Genomic DNA, 19,726 nt, shown 5'->3' on the forward strand with positions numbered 1-19,726 from the left:
CTTGCTTCTGGGAGACGCTATTTTCCCATCAAGAATTATTGAGGAAGTGCCGCACTAAGGGCCTCAACCAGCTCAAGGCAGAAGACTTACCTCCGGATGGTTAGTCTGGCTGGCGTTGGAGGAAATGAGGATGTTTTATATGTCAGAATTTTTCTGAGTACTTTTAGGGAGAGGACAACCACTTGTCATTTTATCATATTAAATTCAGAAAGCCTCTTCTTGGCAAGACTATTGTTTGAAAGTAGTCCAGTGTGTATCAGAATAGAGAAGGGAGTTCAGTTGTTAAAAGAAACTGGTAAAGAACACGTAATGTGGAACAGCCTTGTTTAGGCAGTTCTTAGCTAAAGAAACCCCACACCCTGTGAACCGTAAGAGTGGAGCACTACAATGGCGGGGACTGCAGGCAGGAGGGTTTGAATAACATTTTAGAGGGCAACTGTGATATGGGTCTCACACTGATTTTGGTTCTGGGAGTGGCACCTCTTCTAAGTGGCAAATGGCATTTTCTAATACAGAAGTATAGTGGCCGTCAGATCTGCCCCCTTGCCTAACCAAATTAAGGTAAGATCTAGAGGAAAAGCTTTCATTACTTTTGGACTGTTATAAACCCCACTGGTTAAATGAAGTCAGGAGTGCACAGATAGAAGAAAGGGTAGGTAAGTCTCCAAAAGAGGAAGTGCTGTTAGATCTTTGATAAAAACTTCTGAACTGGGTAGGAGGGCAGACCACATGCCATCAACACTTGGGACACAAAATCAATGTTATTCTCAAATAAACAAATGCTATTTGACCACAAAATGAAAGGCTCTCTGTTCTGCATGTTCTATTAGAAAGAATAAAGGCCCAGGCAATATAATTATGTTTCAGCACAAATCTAAACTCTGATACTGTTTTGACGTTTTTTTAACTTTAAAGTCTAAAAACAACACATATTCCTGTTTTTATTTTTTTAGTTTAATTAATTTTTGAGGTAACACTTCCTTATAACATTATATAAATTTCAGGTGTACATCATATTTCAATTTCGATGTAGACTATATCGTGGGTGTGTTTGGTTTTTTTTGGTGGGGAAGATTGGCCCTGAGCTAACATCTGTTGCCAATCTTCCTCTTTTTTTTTTCCTTTTCCCCAAAGCCCCATACATGGTTGTATATCCCAGTTGTAAGTCCTTCTACTTCTTCTATGTGGGATGCAGCTACAGCACGGCTTCATGAGCATTGTGTAGGTCCAAGCCCAGGATCTGTACCCTGGGCAGCCAAAGCGGAGCACGTGAACTTAAGCACTACACCACCAGGCTGCCCCAACTACATCATGTTTACCACCCCAAGTTTAATTGCCATCCATCACCTACACATGCGCCCTTTTACCCCTTTTGCCCTCTTCCCTCCCCTTTCCTCTTTGGTAACCACCAATCTATTCTGTGTGTGTGTTTATTTGTTGTTGTTGTTTTTATCTTCCTCATGAGTGAAATCATATGGTATTTGGCTTTCTCCCTTTGACTTATTTTGCTTAGCATAATGCCCTCAAATCCATCCAGTGTTGTTGCAAATGGCAAGATTTCATCTTTTTTACGGCTGAGTAGTATTCCACTGTGTGTGTCTGTGTGTCTCTGTGTCTGTGTGTGTGTCTGTGTGTGTGTATCACATCTTCCTTATCCATCCGTCCCTTGATGGGCAGACAGCTTCCTTCCCAGTCTTGGTTATTGTGAATAATGCTGCAATGAACATGGGGGGGGAGGATCTTTTCAAATTAGTGTTTTCATGTTCTTTGGATAAACATCCAGAAGTGGAATAGCTGGATCACACTGTAGTTCCATTCTTAACTTTTCAAGAAATCTGTACTGTTTTCCATAGTGGCTGCACCAGTTTACATTCCCACCAGCAGTGTATGAGGGTTCCCTTCTCTCCACATGTCTCCAACACTTGTTATTTCTTGTCTTGTTAATTATAGCCATTCTGATGGGTGTGAGGTGATATCTCATTGTACTTTTCATTTGCATTTCTCTAATAATTAGTGATGTTGAACATCTTTTCATGTGCCTGCTGGCTATCTGTACATCTTCTTGGGAAAGATGTCTGTTTGGATCTTCTGCCCAATTGGGCTGTTTCTTTGTTGTTGAGTTGTAAGGGTTTTTTTTTTTTTTTTTGTATTTTGGATATTAACCCTTTCTGAGATATATGGTTTGAAAATATCTTCTCCCAATTCATAGGCTGTCTTTTCATTTTGTTGATGGTTTTCTTTGCTGTACAGAAGCTTTTTAGTTTGTTGTAGTCCCACTTGTTTATTTCTTCTTTTGTTTCCCCTGCCTGAGGAGACATGACATCCAAAAGGATACTGCTAAGACTGATGTCAAAGAGCATACCATCTATGTTTCCTTCTAAGAGCTTTATAGTTTCAGGTCTTACATTCAAGTCTTTAATCCATTTTGAGTTAATTTTTGTGTATAGTGTAAGATAAGAGTCTACTTTCATTTTTTGCACGTCACTGTCCAGTTTTCCCACAACAATTTACTGAGGACACTTTCCTTTCTCCATTGTGTTCTTGGCTCCTTTGTCAAAAATTAGCTGTCCATAGATGTATGGGTTTATTTCTGGGCTCTTGATTCTGTTCCATTGATCTGTGTGTCCATTTTTGCACCAGTAACATGCTGTTTTGATTAGTATAGCTTTGCAGTATATTTTGAAATCAGGGAGTATGATACCTCCAGCTTTGTTCTTTCTTCTCAGCATTGCTTCAGCTATTTGAGGTTTTTTGTTCTTCCATATAAACTTTAGGATTCTTTGTTCTATTTCTGTGAAAAATGTCTTTGGGACTTTGATAGGGATTCCACTGAACCTGTAGACTGCTTTAGGAAGTATGGACATTTTAACTACGTTAATTCTTCCTATCTATGAGCATGGAATATCTTTCCGTTTCTTGTGTCTTCTTAAAACTCAAGTAGTACAGAGGGATACAAAATAAAAAGCAAAATTCCCCTAATCTACTCCTTTCAACCTCCCAATTCCTCTCCATAGACAGCTGTTGCCAACAGTCTCTTTCAAATAAATTTACTATGCAGATATAAACCTTACATTCCTAAAATTTAAAATGTTTTACTTAAATAAAATATCCATACTGGAATGCAAGTTATCCTTTTCACCTATCACATCTTGCACATCTTTCTACGTCAAAACATAAATATCTAATTTTATTTAAAACTCTTATGGTACCTGCCTCTTTTACCATTACACACAATGACACAAAAATATTCTTTTACATATATATTTGTGTAACTCCTGTGATAAATTCTTCTAAGTGAAACTGCTAGATCCAAATGTGTGACCATTTTTAATTTTGACAGATACTGCTAAATTTCCTTTCAAGAAGGTTACATCAATTATACTTCCACAAACAATGTATGAGAGATTTTCCTAAATCTTTGCCATCAATGAGAAGCTAATTTTAAATCTTTGCCAATCTAACAGGTCTAAAGCAGTATCCTGCTTTAATTTGAATTTCTTCATTAATCAGGAAGACTGGGCATCCACTCAAGTCTCCTGGCTATCTGAATGTGTTTATGAATTATTTGTATATTTTACACATTTTTCTTCTGGAGGGTTTATGATTTTATTAATTTATATGAGAACTTTGAGTTTTTAAGAACATTTTCCCCTTATCTAATACATAGCAAATATCTACTTCCTTACCTCCCAGCACGTTTTTTAGCATTTTCACTGTTTAAGGAACTTTGCCATTTTAATTTTTATGTAGTCCAACTATATCAATCTCTTCTTTCTTTTGGCGTTTGAAATGTGTGTCACATTTAGAAAGACCTTCCCCATACCAAGATCATTTTTAAAATTCCCTGTTATTTTCGTTGCTTCTCTATTTTTATTTTTAAAATTTGCATATGTGGTCAATTTGTGATTTTTTTCTTGTATAAAAAGCAAGGGAGAGATTGGTTTTCTTTATCCAAATTACTAGCTGTTACCCAAAGGCTGTAGAATAATTCATCTTCTCCCTTGCTGGTTTGAAAAACAAATTTTAACATACACTAAATGTACTTATGTATTTGGGGAAATTTCTGTTCAGTTCTATTGGATCTATTTCAGTGTGAATACTAAACTATTTTAACAACTGTACCTTTTGTAATGTTTTCATATTTGGGAATAAGGGCTAGTTCCCCTCCACTCAATCAATATTTTCCCCTTGGAATTTTTCTAGCTACTCTCACACATTTATTTTACTAGATAAACTCTAAAACTATTTTGTCATATTAGTGTTGTTAGTACTGATTAAAATCCTATTTAATTATAGTCATCTTCTTATAGGTCCCAAATAATCCTCAGGCTTATTTGAAGCTAGTTTATATTTTATTTGCTATTATAAATTCCTAGTTATTTAATATCTTCTATTGCTATTACAAAAAGACTCTTTATAGAGAATTGTTTGAACACAGAAAACATCATGCTGAAATTTATGTCTAGTGATTTTCTTGTGTATTCACTCTATTATCATATTTTCAAAAAATAAGTCCTCCTCCTCCTTTTCAATATCAGTACAACATATTTTTTACTTTTCAAATGACATTGGTTGGTATTTCCAGAATATGAAGTGTCAAGCAATTGTGATGATAGTGGGCATGATGTCTGACTCTTTATTTGGAATGTTTCAAATGTTAAGCATAATGATGCATTTTGATTGGAATTTCTTTTTAATAATTAGGTTGATAAAGTATCCATCTATTCTTATTTGTGTGGTTTTGTAAAATCAGAAATGACTGTTGGACTTTATCAAATGCCTTTCCATCATCTTCCGAGATCATTACAACACAATTTTTACTATAGGTTAAGCAGGTCCGTCTATAGGGTCTGATGAAGTCCTGATGTTCTCTGATGCCTACGAGACATCCAGCATGAGGAAGACAAGGGAAGGTACACAAGGCCAACTTATTTGTAGTGAGGCCGGGTCTTATACTTGCGGTCAAAAACAGAATCTGGCAGGCTCCCTTAATTCCTATTGCTACCCTGCTTTCCACCTATGTATTAACAGAATGAAGTTTTGCGTACAAATGGGAAGGATGCCTGATTTCATGAAGAACCAAACTTAGGGGAAAAAACAGACAGAGACACTGTTATCTGTGATCACCACCATATTTCTAACTCCAGTTCTGCAACCCCAGTACCTTGTAACACAGGAACGGACAGTTAGTTTTCTGAGTATTCCTAAAAGAGGCCAATGAAGGCATTAAATTGCTTCTTGAGAGTAACAGACCTACCTATAAAAGTGATGTGCATGAAATCTCTATTCCAAATACTCTGCAGAACATAAAAGGTATGTAAAGAATTAAATATTGTACAAAAACTCATAAAGAGATAAGTGAAATCAGCCTAGCACAACTCCAGGTTGAGATCAGTAGTGAAACCAGCCTAGTACAACTCCAGGTTGAGATCAGTAGTGAAACCAGCCTAGTACAACGCCAGGTTAAGAGCCTGTTACAGAGTTTGCCTTTGAAAGCCCAGTTAAGTCAAGCAGTGTATTTGCTTTGAAAATGGCACACATTTTGGGGACTGAATCAAAGGAGAAAAGACTTATTTGTTCCTTTTAAATGAGCATGCTAGCAAGAGGAACAAAGGGGGAAAACATCTCCCAAAGATCCTCAACAAGAACTCACCCAAGGGATGTGCCTTCCATGAAGATTTTTGGCAGGTTCACAGAGGCAGAGCTTTAGGAGGTTCAAAGGGAAAGTCCCTTCGATTGCCATGCCAGACCAGACAATATAAGATGTTGTCTTGATGTCTGGATGTCAAATGTTACTTTCTCTTCCCTAACTTCTAAAGTACTGGACCACCATCGAGCCTAGTCACCCTTTACCAAATTGCCAGGCTGCTCTTCTTTCTTGTAAACACATTACTATCTAAAATCCTATTTGCTTACTTGCTTCAAAGTCCATTTCCCTAGCTAGACAATAAATCCAACAGTAACTAGGACCTGGTCTGCCTTGCTCATCCCTACAGCACTGGAACAATGACTAGCACACAGTAGGGGCTTAGTATACATTTATTAAATGAACTGACTTATCTGATCAGTCCAAGCTAAACAAAAAATCTCAGAAGAGGTCACAGTCTTTTTCAGGCAGAGCAAAAATCAGATAATGGAAACATAATTCCTAGAATTCAAAAGAAACCTCAGGGAATGAAAAGGACTTCAACTCAATCTTCTCAAAAAGGAAGTAAAAAAGGCAGGCTTCCAAGGAAGTTTCGCTGCCCAGGACTGATGTGTAGATACCTCAGGTTTGCAGCAGCAAACACGATTAGAATTCTTAGATTAACACTTGGCTCCCTGATAACGCAGCAGCTGCCCCAAGAAAGATAATGAATTAATCTGCTCAGTCTCATATTCTCCTTGAAGGAAATAAAAATCAATCACTTTGCTTTCCCATGAGTAAGGAAAGGATGTGTATGTGTGACAGAAAAGACAAGAAAGACACACTCCAATAAGGGGAAAAGAAGGCCAGAACACATACTGAAGGTTACTACCATTTTGACAGTGCACATAGGACATAAAGAATCAGAAGTAAAAGCAAACTGACAACCTTAAAAATGGCAAGGAGAGGTGATGAGGGAAACCTGGGATAGAAAGACCTTCATTACATAATGAGCAAAAGTCAAGTGTACTGAAAATAAAAGACAAGAAGGCTATTTACTGCAGGTTAGGAAGATTAAAGCAGGAGCATGGGTTACCCTATAGCCCGCAAGGAAAGATGAACGAGTGAGTAGGAAAGACTCCTTTTACTCTGCTTTTCCAGTCCTAGGCACTAACTACATTTGGTTATTTAAGTTTAATTAGTTAAAATTAAACAAAATCTAAATGCAGCCTTTAGTTGCACTAGCCACATTTCAAGTCCTGAATAGCCACGGTATTAAGACAGCACGGATACAGAACATTTCTATCACTGCAGGAAGATCTACCAGACGGCACTGCTTTATATTCCCACAGAGCCACAGAGCCCTCCGTTACAAAACATATACCCAGGTATTAACAGCACTAACCTATTGTCAGCCATTAATACAGGTATAATTTTAAGATCAAATTATAACAGCATGCACCATATTACTATGAAGTCTTAATGCCAACCTTAATACTCCACTTGGGAAATGAAGATTGTGATAAATCTATATTTTCATCATTATTATTTCCCAAAATTAAAAAGAAACTAAAAACCTGTTTTGGAGGTACAGTCTCTGCAACCAGAGATAAAGATCTATATCACCATTTAAATAAAATTAATATTATGTTTAGTGACTCAAAATCAAAAGAAGAGTAAAAATAGTTTTTCTGGACATATTTATTCAAAATTTCTATATCTAGTAACAAAGAGTAGGCAAGGAAAGGAAGAAAAATATTTCATTCATACCATCGGCAAAAGAAAAGGCCACATGGAAATAAAAATCCGCAGACACATCACAGCATTTGGCAAATGAATAACTAAAATTCAACATACTAAAGAAATTCAACCATTTATTTCCTACACACCCTACAGTTCCAAGTCAAGGGCTTTATTGAAAGGCAATATGGTCCAAGCAAACAATTTAAGAAAGCTTACATTAGATGATACAAGCATCATTTACCACAATAAAATATGCTACAGTATTCAGAAACCAGAGTCAGGAAGCTCAAATGATCAAATTGCGATGTTGCTACGCACGTCTCCAGAAGTACTAAAGATACAGCAGGCTGGAACCTACCTGTTACTAGCTCTAAATCTGCTCCTCCCCACTTATTCTACCTCAGGCAACTCACCTTCTTTCTGGGTATCAATTGTCTTATTTATCAATAGTGAGGAAACTAAGCAAAAGTTCTGAATAGTTCATACAAATAGCTAACAATACAACTTAAAAAATATTTTAACCGCATGTAATCAAAAGGACAGTGCATTAATACAGAAATTACATATTAGAATCAAACAAAATTACTATGATTCTGGATAACAGATACTCACAGCTATGGCATTAAAGAAATACAAGGTGCTAACTGCACTTCTGAAATATTCACCAAAGAGCAATCATTCCCTGTGTTATAAGGATATTATCATATTCTGATGCTCAAACATTGGCATGACCTACAAGGTGGCTCCGTTAAGCAAAATAATCAGATGAGTAGCACAGAACATTAAAAGTTCACCCTATTAAAAATTAAACCGGAGATACACCAGTCAAAAATGGGTCTCTAAGACTTCCAGCACAAAAATGGAAGGAGCTAATGGTTCAAAAACAGCCCTCTGAGAAGGTGATATTCTTATTTTACAATGACCTTGACTTTCCTAGCTCTTTGAAGCTTATTATTGGGCAAGAAAAAAACAATCAGTAATTTGATGATCTTCTGAGGCAAAATTATCTAAAGAACCTTGATTTGGGTTTTCACTCACAAGTATAGAAAAAAAGCAACAGAGCGTGGTGGAAAAGGAATCAAACATTCCAAATGGCAACTAATCCTTTTTGATGCCAGGAGAATTTTACGAAGTGAGGAAAGTGGAATGAAATTATCTGACCACTTTTCTCATATTACCCAAGAACAGAGGACATGCATATGGCAGCCAATTACCTGATGCTATTAGTTGAGCCTTCACTGTTCAGATATGGTTGGAAAGTAGGATCCAATCCCTGGAGTACTGAGAGCCATGATTGGAAACTTTTTTTTCCCTACAGCTGGCAAAACATATTGGAAAAAAGAATGAATTAGGTCTGCGGACTGTGTGTCAACTATGACCACATATAACACTTAGTCTAATTCATCAACTTCTCCAGGGGAAGTACTTTTACAACGTTCCACTGAACTCACCTACTTCTTCAGCTATCACCAATAAGCATTAATGGCCCTTATTAACTACTTTATTGTATACGACACTAAACTTAGATTCAGCCTAGCCCACTAACTATTTTCACCTAAAAAATAAAAGTCAACGCTTCTTTGAAGTGTCTTTATATTTTTTCTTTAACTGATACAATGTTCTCATCCTGTTTTTCTCTAAAATTACTGTCACAGAAACAAAGTTCATACGAATACCTTCAAAAGGTGACTCACAAATATAAAAGTAAAATAAAATTATAATCCATGTCAATAAGAAAAAACCTGCAACGATGAATATGATGTAAGTATTATCTTTATGTTAACTGAGGAATCCATTCTTCATCAAATCTAAGACAATGATTTTATATATCATGAAGATAAAAGCACCACGAACAATTGTAAAATGCCATAAATTATTAGTTCCAACTTCTCAGAAATGTTAAAGGGTGAAAAAAGTGTCCATCTTAGAACTGACAACATTAGCTGTATGGATGCTAAACGAGTGAGTGAATGAATAAACAAACATTCCCTGAGCCTGTACTACGGAACCAACACTAGGAATACAACTGTCATGCAACAGATTTGGTTCTTTCCTGGGGAAAGTTGACATTCTCACCTGTCACCTTTCCATATATCTCCTACCCATCTTTCAATCTAAGTTCCAGCCATGACGCCTTCCTTGACCAGTGCAAGTTATCTCCCTGCCACTCAATCCTACGGCTTCTTATGCCCAGTCCCCTTCACACAGCACTCAATCCATAATTCTCTGGTGCTACTTTGCTTTCAGCATAAGTATGAATGTTCTCTCTCTAGCTAGATCCTCTTCAACAGATGTTTGTCTTTATCCTCTAAAGCAATCAGAACTCACTTATTAAAATCTACTGGGGAATGAAGCAGTCTAATAAATAGACTGTTCCTGTGTAATAATAATCTTATATATATATATACACACACACAGGACATACATGGAGACTCTGCTGAATAAAACAGTATTTATTCAAAGTTTAAGGAATCATTCATGCTTGATATAAGCTTTACTGAAATAACTTTGTACTATGAAGCACAAAATTTTAACTTTTTCAAAAAATCTGAGCACTATTTGAAGAGCACTGAGTATTAATGAAAAAATATCTCCTTTCAAGTACATAAGCCATTTCCTAAATATGAGGCATTTTGAGAAGAATGTTAATAAGTGCCATCAGTATTCTAAGATACAATGTAATGGTTCCAAATATATCTAGAGTCATAAAAAGCTGACGTTGAAAGAGGCCCACATTTAGGACAAAACTTATAAACCAAGTTAGACTTTGAAAATAACAGATTCAGTCGAAGATGATTAAGTGCAGGCCAAGGTGCAACACAATCTCATAAATAGTGGGAGATCAAAAAGATATAAAATAATCCACTATAACTTCTGACCCTTTGAGGTGGTCCAGATATTTCCATATCCTCATGTTAGGATGTTTTATGATATGTGTCTGCACCACTAGAATCAGAGAGAGAATACAGCATACTCAACCTAACTACAAAGTGCGGCGGTTTTATGATATAATATAGGCAGTCTCCAAATTATGAAGGTAAATTTACCAAGAATTGCCTACAAGCATTACATTTTCTTCTTGGTCATGCTATATTATGTGCATAAATGCATGTTATTATCCCTATCGGACTATTATCCATTTTCTATCCCCGTAAATACTGTAACCATCATTTTTTAAAGTTATATAAAACCTTACAGGTTTTTAGAAGAGAAAACAATGGGCACTAATTTATAAAATTCATTTCTGATTAAGACTTTGAAATGTCACAATCCCATAAACGTTTTTATGATTTTAAAATTTTAATTATATCTGATTTATTTGCATGAAGAGTTCAGGGCATAAACAGCTGAGAAAATGTTTCAAAAGAATCTAATTTTCCAATTCACTAAAACACTGAAGAAACCCTACATGGTTTAACGTAGTTCCAAAGTTGAAATATATTCACTGCTTTACATTTACTGTGTAAGTTATATATAAAGCTTCTCAGCATTAAAGAAAGGTGTATTTGTTTAAAAGAATAATTCCACTTCATCAAATTTAATGTCATATATCACATAACTGTGACATTAAGGAAAGAACCAATTAGGACTACTCTCCTTTTCAATCCCTCTAGGACTGACCAATCCCTCTTTTTTATTCTTCCCCTCACTCCTTTTTTTAATCAAGTCATAACTGTATCTTGTCATCCCAAGGAATTGTTGCCAACTCTGTAAGGGTTAACCTAAAAGAACAATCTCGAGGTTACTTCACTGTAGCTCCCACATACTTACAATTAAAGACTGGCAATAGTTAATGGTTAGATCTCCAGGATCTAACTTTTTAACAACAGAAAAGATTTAAAAAGCTAGACCCAGGGGGGCAATATTCCTGCTTGACAAACAGACTAAATGGAGGTAAAAATTGAGCTCAGCATGCCTGAGTAACAATAGGAAATGGTCTAGAATATAAGACACTCTATAAAGAGGTGGGACATAAAACCAGGTTAAATTGGGCATGTCTATGTTCTAGAGATTTCTAAACATCCAGCACAAAGTGGTATTGTTTGGTCCATTTTATTTATGTATACCTTCCAGCAAAAACAACATGGATAAAATAGTTCATTAGTTTTCTTCAGAATTTCATGTGGAAATTACATTAATGGACTTCACAGAGGAAACAGCTCCACACACAATCCCTGCTGCCTAAGACGACGCTGCAGTAGACCTCAACAAAAGGACACATTCAAGACCAGCTGGAGCTAGTCTTAACAAACAGGGGACGCTTCTCAGAAGAGTGGCTTGTCACTTTCCGGAAAAAACAAATCTAAGCTAAGTAATAGGAATGCCCCAAAAGTCAGCAAAGAAATATAACACCTGTTATACCAGCCTGTTCATGGGGAAGCTGAAAATAGAAGATACTATATTTACAGCCAGGGTCACAGAAATTCAGGTATAAGCTAGATGAATCTACAGGTAAACAGAGGAAGTGAGCCTGTAAACAGAGAATAAAGTGACACTCAGAGAACTATGAGACTGTCCAAGAGGCATAGAAAAGCAGCAGCATGGCCATCCTCAATAGCCACCTTAGTTCCCAGTGGCCTTCCTATCCAAGTATGTTTATAGTCAATACCCCTTCTCTTGAGGTAATTTGAAAGTCTCTGTCGGAACCACAGGAGTCCAACGTAAGTCACATGATAACTGCTTCCAAGTACACGATAACTGCTTCCAAGTATCTCTCTCTTCCCCTCTAGAGAGGATAACAACTTTTACTGACTAACCAGCATCCCCTTCTGAAATGGAAATACGCCTCCCTTTCCTGTCACAGAGAACTCACCCCTTGTGTCTGTACGGGGTTGTTAAACCCAACCCCCTTTCTGTCCACTGGCTCTTATACACTCCTGCCTTCATACTCATCCTTGTGCTTTCTCTCAAGCACGCACTTTCCTGCAGACTCTTCATACAAACCCGAGTGACTAGGTGATTCACGCCCAAGCAATCTGAATACCCATTCCACTAGTCTCAATAAATTGTTTAGGCCTGGGTGCCAGGCCCCAGGTAAACCCGTACAAGTCCTCCCCACGGTTTTCATACAAGAGTCTCAGTGGTCAAACTGGCAGTCCCATGAGAAACACCTACTGAGCAACAAAGAAAGAGGCAGAGTCCTAAAGACACTGAGTCCTTGTAGCCATACCATCGTTGGTATTCAGGGCCAAGTCATTCTCGTCTCTGGAACTTCAGAATTGAAGTCCTGAAGGAGTCCTAATATACTCTTTCAGAGCCGAACTCAAAGATTTAGGGCAAACCAAGGAACCCATTACTTTACCTACCTCTAGCAGCAGAGTGGTCTAACGCCCTAGGAACATCTAATAAATTTACTCCCTAATCGTGTAAATATAAAGTATAGTGAACAGCTAGTCAAGAATGCAAAATTGAAAAATAAAAACTATAATTACCTCCTCCATCCTTCCCAAAGATCCCTCGGAACTGACACAAAAAGGAACAGACCAGCCCGCTATTACAAGTTTTAAAAGCTAACATACCTTGCCAGCAAAAACGTACTTTTCTGATATGAGCCACACTCACACAATTCAATAGCACTTCCAGCAATTAAATTTATTTGCCTCTGCTTTATGCTTTATTGACTGTCTCTCTCCACTAGACGCTGTGAGAGCAGAAACCGGAGGGGTCTCATTTACTGCACCTAGCATGTAGCAAGTGTGCTGTAATCGTTTCAGAATGAATGAATGTAAGATGCCTTTTGACTCACTCATCCTACAATCATTTATTACTGTTGACTGAGAACCCATTACCTGTACAGCACACTACAGGGCACTAAGAGAGCACAAAGATCAGATACGAACTCAGTCCTCAAGAACATGGTTCTTGGCTTCTCTGTGGAAATGGACCCTTTTTGACTTTCTGATGAAAATATGGGCACTCTATCCAGGAAAATATCTAAAAAAATAGACTAAGATTTTGCATTAAATTTCACGGGATTCCCAAGATAAGAATTCCAGATCTAGTAAGATAGATAAGGAAACAATACACATACAAAAGTACTGTGATCCTTTACTTGTTGATTTTTAGACTCTGAGAGAGAATTAAAGTAGAAAGGTGATCAAAACGCAGGGAAAAGACCAAACAAGTCTCTCAATACTTTCAGAACACAATCGTAAGTTGGAAGAATCTTTGTGTAAAAAGACCATCGAGAGCTATCAATGTCTGTAGCACGAAAACATGAATCAATGATGAAGTTGCATGCAAATCCAAGCGTTTTCAAACATGAAGCATAAGTGAGATAGGAAATTTCTCATTACGAGTAGAGAAAAAGAAATACTATTGATAGAAATTGGTGATAAGGTGCCCAATTAGTCAAGGCTTTTAAAGTTTTTTCAAATCATGTATTAAATTATTTCACTGATTTAAGTGTTGTATAATAATTGTAATTAGTGATCATTAAATTTTTAAAAAGTATTAATAACAACTAAACTACATGTGAGGCCAGGGAGAATAAACATGTGGCAATATGGCCTATATTCTGAAATTCTAAGAAGACTTTCCTCTTGGATCATGAGGTTTCAACGAGACTACCATCATCTTCCCAGAGACAGCTTATCGTTTAAGAGGAAATAACCCCAAGAGTTAACTTTACAAACCAAACCTATCAAGTGCCAATAAATACCATTCTACAGTAAGTTTTCTCCAACCATAATAATAAAAACACTCCAAAAACTTCAAGTAAATAGGAATCCTCAAAGCTCACCCCATCTAATTTCACTTTCTACTTCTCTACATGCAATCAATTAAACAAAAGATTTCAATTGCTACTGAGCAAAATTTTCTGACTTGTGGACTCAAAATAAGTTGTAAATCTTTAGGGAAGATAAAAAATGGAAAGCAGCAAGCTAAAGTTGATGCCTCAGCACGAACTATCAAATATTAGAGTTCGAAGCAGCCTTAGAAATGACTCAGATCAATCCTCTCTTTTACTTAAGAAAAACAAGGCATGGCAAAAGTATGCCCAATAAGAAGTTGAGAATAGTCTTCAAATCTATGGAGCAGATACAGGCCAAATGAGATCAATATTAGTACTATAATATATTTTAGAACATGCAAATTAAGTTTAGTAACAAATTTAAGTACTTACATTAAGAAGTAACTCATCTTTTGTTTTAAGGGGAAAATTCTTATTTTCCTTTTCAACTTGGAAATCATCTTCTCCATCTGACAGCACTGGAGGAAACGACATACGAGAGGAAGAGGAAGATGAGGAGGAAGATGATGAGGAAGAGGAGGAGCTTGAGCTATCTGAATCTGTTTCACTGTAGGGAAGAGAAAGTTGAAAACTTAGTAAAGCATTATTGCAATGGTATTAAAATAAGATTATTCAACCAGGAAATATGTACCTTACTGTGGCTGGCAGATTCAAAAGCTAGCATTCTGAAGTTGACTATGGTATTTGGAAAGCACTCTTTAGTCCATTCATAACATATTCAAAACCCCTGCTATAACCCAAACCCTCTTATTACAAGTTCCACATGCCATTGATCTGTCTGAATATAATTAAGCATGTGACAAATTAGTGACAGAAGAGAGTTCTGGGCAAGGCACTTCTCTGATTAGTCACCAAGGAACGGATCACTTAATTGCCAAGAAAGAGTTTCTCCTCAGGCTTCAGGCAACTTGGAAACTCCTCAAAGTTACTAACCTGTTGACCACTCCACTCTCTGCTCCGTTAGCCCCTGACTTCTATAGCAATTCTTATCACCAGTAACTCTCCTCTTAGTTTAAATTTTGTTTGCTGGCTACCCTCTTCAGCCCCTTTTATGTGCTGTTTCTAAGAGTTCCGTCCTCATTTTCTCTTCTCTGTACTCTTTCCATGGATAACCTCACCCATTCCAATGAGTTCAATCACCATCCATGTGCAGATAACTCCTAAACCTTCAGCCTTGGTATCTCTAAGCTCCAGCTCTAACCTCTGGCTGCATACTAGCAACCTCTGTATGAATGGCCTACATATACCTTACACTCACAACAGAAAAAAAAAAGTGCATTCTCCTTACTGAACCTGTGTCCCTCCTTGAGCTTCTATTTTATTTTACTACTTAGTCTTCAATCCAGTCACTACAGCTAGAAACCTTGGAATCATTTTGAGCTACTCCATTCTCAGTCAATGATAAAACCCTATTTTCAGATTGGTAAACATTACTCCTATTCCACTTCTCCATTCCATTTCCAGGGCTTCTATGAGCCTACTTCACATCCTCACTTCTCATTTGCTTTTCTGTAATAATTGTATAACTGATGTCAATACTAGTTTCTCCCCACAACAATCACCCCTTCATCCTATTGCTGTTACCTTCACCCTCTCATGAACTTCCATCCTAAGATTTTAAAAACTGTCCAAGACTGGACATTAAATATGAGGGAATTATTACTAATTTTGTTACATGTGATACTAGCATTGTGATTATGTAAGAGAAGCCCTTAGCAAATACAAGCCGAAATATTTAGGGATAAAGTATCATGTCTGTAAACGACTTTAAAATGGTTCAATAACATATACATGTGAAACTAATAGTTCTGAAATGTTAACAACTGTTAAATCAAGGTGATGGCTCTATGGGTTTACACTACTCTCTCCACTTTTTATCAAGGAAATATTAAAACAGAGAAGACATTAAAAATTTTTCCCATAAATCTACACTGTGTACAAGATAAAGGCTGTGCTCCTTAGCATGACATCTCAGAGCCCCTTGCAATCAGCTTCCTGGTAACCTTCACAATCCCATCTCCTACCACTTCTCACACAGCCTACATCTAGCACAGAAGTTTATACAACTTTCCAAATCCCCTTGCACTTTCATTATCTCAGGCTATTGTTTGTGTTATTTCCTTTGACGGGAATGTCCTCAGTCTAGAGAAATTCCATTTGTCTTTATAGGCTCAACTCAAATATCTCCTCTGAAGCCATCCCCTACCCACCAGAAGTAGAATTACATACTTCCTTCCCTATCTCCCACAGCACTTTCTTCAAACTGCCTACTAAAGTCTGTCCCATACTATACCATAATTCATTGAAAAACAGTCCTCCTAGCTGGATTACGAAGTATTTGAAATCAAGATACTAGCTCTGGCAAGTATTATCTTTCCTCGTATTTCACAGGAAAATAGGCAAATGCCAATTTCAGCGCTTGGGCTCAGGAACCCATGAATTTGCAAGTGAACTGCTTCCTGCTATTACTGCATTATGAATCTCTCCCTCTGCCCCAGAGCATTTCCATCAGCATACCAACATTCTATAGTACCTCTGTTTAATCCCTCCAGCTATGCCCTGATTTCTCCCCTTAAAATTTCTTGAAAGAGTTGTTGACACATACTGTCTCTACTCCTTTATTTCTCACTCAGTCTTTACCCCTAATTTAGCTTCCATCACCATCTGTCACGAGACAGAGGAAGTAGGGCAAGGGTCCTGTCTGTCTTGTTCACCGGGTCAGTATCCCACACAACACACTCAAATAATTCTAGACAATGTTCAGCGTGGTTTAGTAACATCCTACACGCTGAAGTCCCTTCCCACCAGAGGTTTCGTATTTATAAGGCACACACAGGATGAGGATGCAGGTGGGGGTGGGGGTGGGGGGCTCTTATAAAATTTATGCAGAACATACAATACTATTAAATAACAACGGTTTGCTAATTTCATGAACACGTGCTCCCCACAAGGAGTCTACGAATTAACAAAACTGTCAGGAGCCAATTTGGAAACACAAAATCCTTTAACTGATCTTCAATTCATCTGCTTCAAAAAACACGAACACACACTAAACTTGATGGGGAAGAAAAAAGTCAGATCTGACACAAACTCTAACCACAAAGGGACCTGCCAAACTGAGTAGTTACGAAAATAATCCAATATGCTCAGGTTTTCCATATTCTAACTGCAAATGATACGATCTACACGTAGGACTTTTCAGCCTACCAAACTGAGGGAAAGAGAGAGATCTGATTGTGAAGCTCACATTCACAACGCGATTTGCTGTGAACAGCGAGGAATGGGCGGTCCGAGCTACGTGTAAACACGTGCGCCCTGAGCTCCAGCGACCTCCCCGCCTCCGGAGCTCACGCGGACACCCTCTCGGCTCCCCGACCCCGGCTCCCCCCGCCCGTAACACAAGCCCTCTCCCCGCAGCTTCGGGACCGGCGAGCATCCGACCTGTCCGAGTCCGAATCCGAGTCCGAGGTCTCCAAGGAGTCTGGGGTCCCCGCCAGCTCTGCAGCGCCCGGGCCGGTGACGCAGTTCCCTGCGGGTGGCAGTTGTGGCTGCGACGGCGGCGCGGGACTCCCTCCCGCCGCAGTGCTCGGCGCGAGCGCAGGTGGCTGCTCCCCGGCCGGCTGAGCCTCGGCGGCCTGCCCAGTGTCCGGGGACCCCTCATCCGACGGTGGTGGCGGCCCTGGCTCTGGGATAGGAACAGGGCCGGGAGACGGCACCTCCTGACCTTGGCCAGCCCCAAGGCCCGTGCCGTGGAATTTCAGAGTTTCCAGCTGAGCAGCGGCGGCCTCCACTACTTCCATGGCGTCGCGCCAGACACCCAGTCAGGCTCCGGTCCTGGGCCCCTGCACAGGCTCGCGGCTCGCTCCGGAAAAGACCAAACCACCTCGGCAGGGAAAGTACCCGCGCCTGGCCAGCCGGCCCGCGTTTCTCTAGCAACTACACGCGGAGCGTCTGCAGACACGCCCCCGCCGTTGACTCAGCGGCACTTCCGGGAGAGCAGAGGACGTAACGTGACGCGGCTGCGCTCACTTGGGGCGGCGCGGAGCCGCAGAGCCTCGGAACTAGATCCTGGGCGGCCCTAGATCCGCCCTTTTCATTGCGTCATCGGAACTCCAGCTGACGGTGCACGACGGGAAGGCTGGAATTTCCTGTTGCTGGTACTGGGCCAATTCGACTGGAAAAGAAGATTTGAAGGAGAGGTTGTAGGCCAGGGTAGACGCCTGATTGTGCGAGGCTCTGTACATCGGAAACTTGAGCCAGGAAGTCCTGAGCAGACACTTCTAGCAAACTTCTTTAAAGTTAAATGAAGTTTGATCGATAGACTGCAAGCACCTTGACCATTCATCTCAAAAATATCACTACTACTGTTCCATTTTTTTTAATCCGAAGCACTCTCAAAGAGAGCAGTAACGGTGGACAGAATTTTGCTGCTTGTTGATGTTATGCTGATGTCTCTTGTAATTGATGCTGCTTCATAGAAAGGGTGGCTGGGACTAAAATGCAGTAACTTAGCCTGAGAAATCATTACTCTGTATCATAAGGAAGGAAAGCAAAAAGTTCTTAGGATTGAGGTAGAGATCAGAATTTTCTAGTTTCCTATTAGAACTTCAATTTGATGCATCAGCCCCTGTAGTAGTAATAAATAATCATTGTTACCATTTATTAAGCATGCAGATGTGCCAAGGACTGTACTAAATATTTTATCAGTTATTGACTTAGAATTTATTGTGTGCCCTCCATAGTAATAGACCTTCATAGAAATTTAAGACGAGTAATACATAATCTCTGGTTTTAAGGAGGTTACAACCTAATTGAAGTAAAAAGGTCAATCCATGGGAGATAACTAGAGAGAGATTTGAAATGTGGAATAGAAGATGCAAGTTCAGCAGTAATCGGAAGTTAAGGAAGATTGTATCATGGAAATCCTCCAAAGAGAAGCAGGAATTTAAACTTAAATACTATTCACTAATGCAATGATTAAGCAGAGCTCAGTGTTCCTGGCTAAAAAGACCCACGTTCAAATCTCAGCTCTACCATTTCTTTGTTGGTGTAACTGTGGCTTTGGGCAGATAGCCTAACATACCTAAATCTCATTTTCCTTATCTGTAAAATGGAAATTAAAATATCTCATTTACTTCATGTGAACATTAATTAAGCTTTTGTACAAGAGAAAGACATGTCATACACATATTGTGTGCAAAAGTATTTAAGGAGAACAATGCATGAACTTATGAATAAGATGATATTTCAGTGACACTGATCTTGCAGCGATATACAGTATGAATTTGAGAAGAGAAGAAATTTGAGTCAGAATGACCATCCAGCCAGCCAAAAGTCAATTGCATTTTTCCAGGAATTAAGTGATGAAAGTCTGAGCCAGGGCCAGAGTCAGTAAAATAGAGTAGACGAAATCCCGAACATCATCATCAGAAGAATCAACGTACTCAAATTTCTAACTGAGGAAACTGGGAAGAAGTTGGTATTACCAATAAAAAAGGAAAAGTTAGAACAAGACACTGAGTTTATAATGTTGAGTTTGTTGATGCAAAAACCAGTAATCAATCTATAGTAAGAACAGAAGAGAGTTTTTTATTCAAACCGAG

The 19,726-nt window shown here is 38.6% G+C and overlaps 1 protein-coding gene across 1 annotated transcript in view; it reads right to left on the reverse strand.

The window, feature by feature from the left end:
• The window catches only part of NAF1 (nuclear assembly factor 1 ribonucleoprotein), a 44,493-nt gene extending 25,715 nt beyond the window's left edge, over window positions 1-18,778 (reverse strand). The window contains exons 1-2 of the mRNA XM_014851463.3: window positions 17,565-18,778; window positions 14,496-14,670 (exon numbers count right to left, since the gene is read on the reverse strand). Coding sequence (XP_014706949.2) covers window positions 14,496-14,670; window positions 17,565-17,923 — 534 coding nt within the window. The 5' untranslated portion in view covers window positions 17,924-18,778. The remainder of the gene's footprint in view (window positions 1-14,495; window positions 14,671-17,564) is intronic.
• Window positions 18,779-19,726: the final 948 nt, after the last annotated feature.

Source organism: Equus asinus, chromosome 3, assembly GCF_041296235.1.
Source record: "Equus asinus isolate D_3611 breed Donkey chromosome 3, EquAss-T2T_v2, whole genome shotgun sequence".
NCBI classification, from domain to species: Eukaryota; Metazoa; Chordata; class Mammalia; order Perissodactyla; family Equidae; genus Equus; species Equus asinus.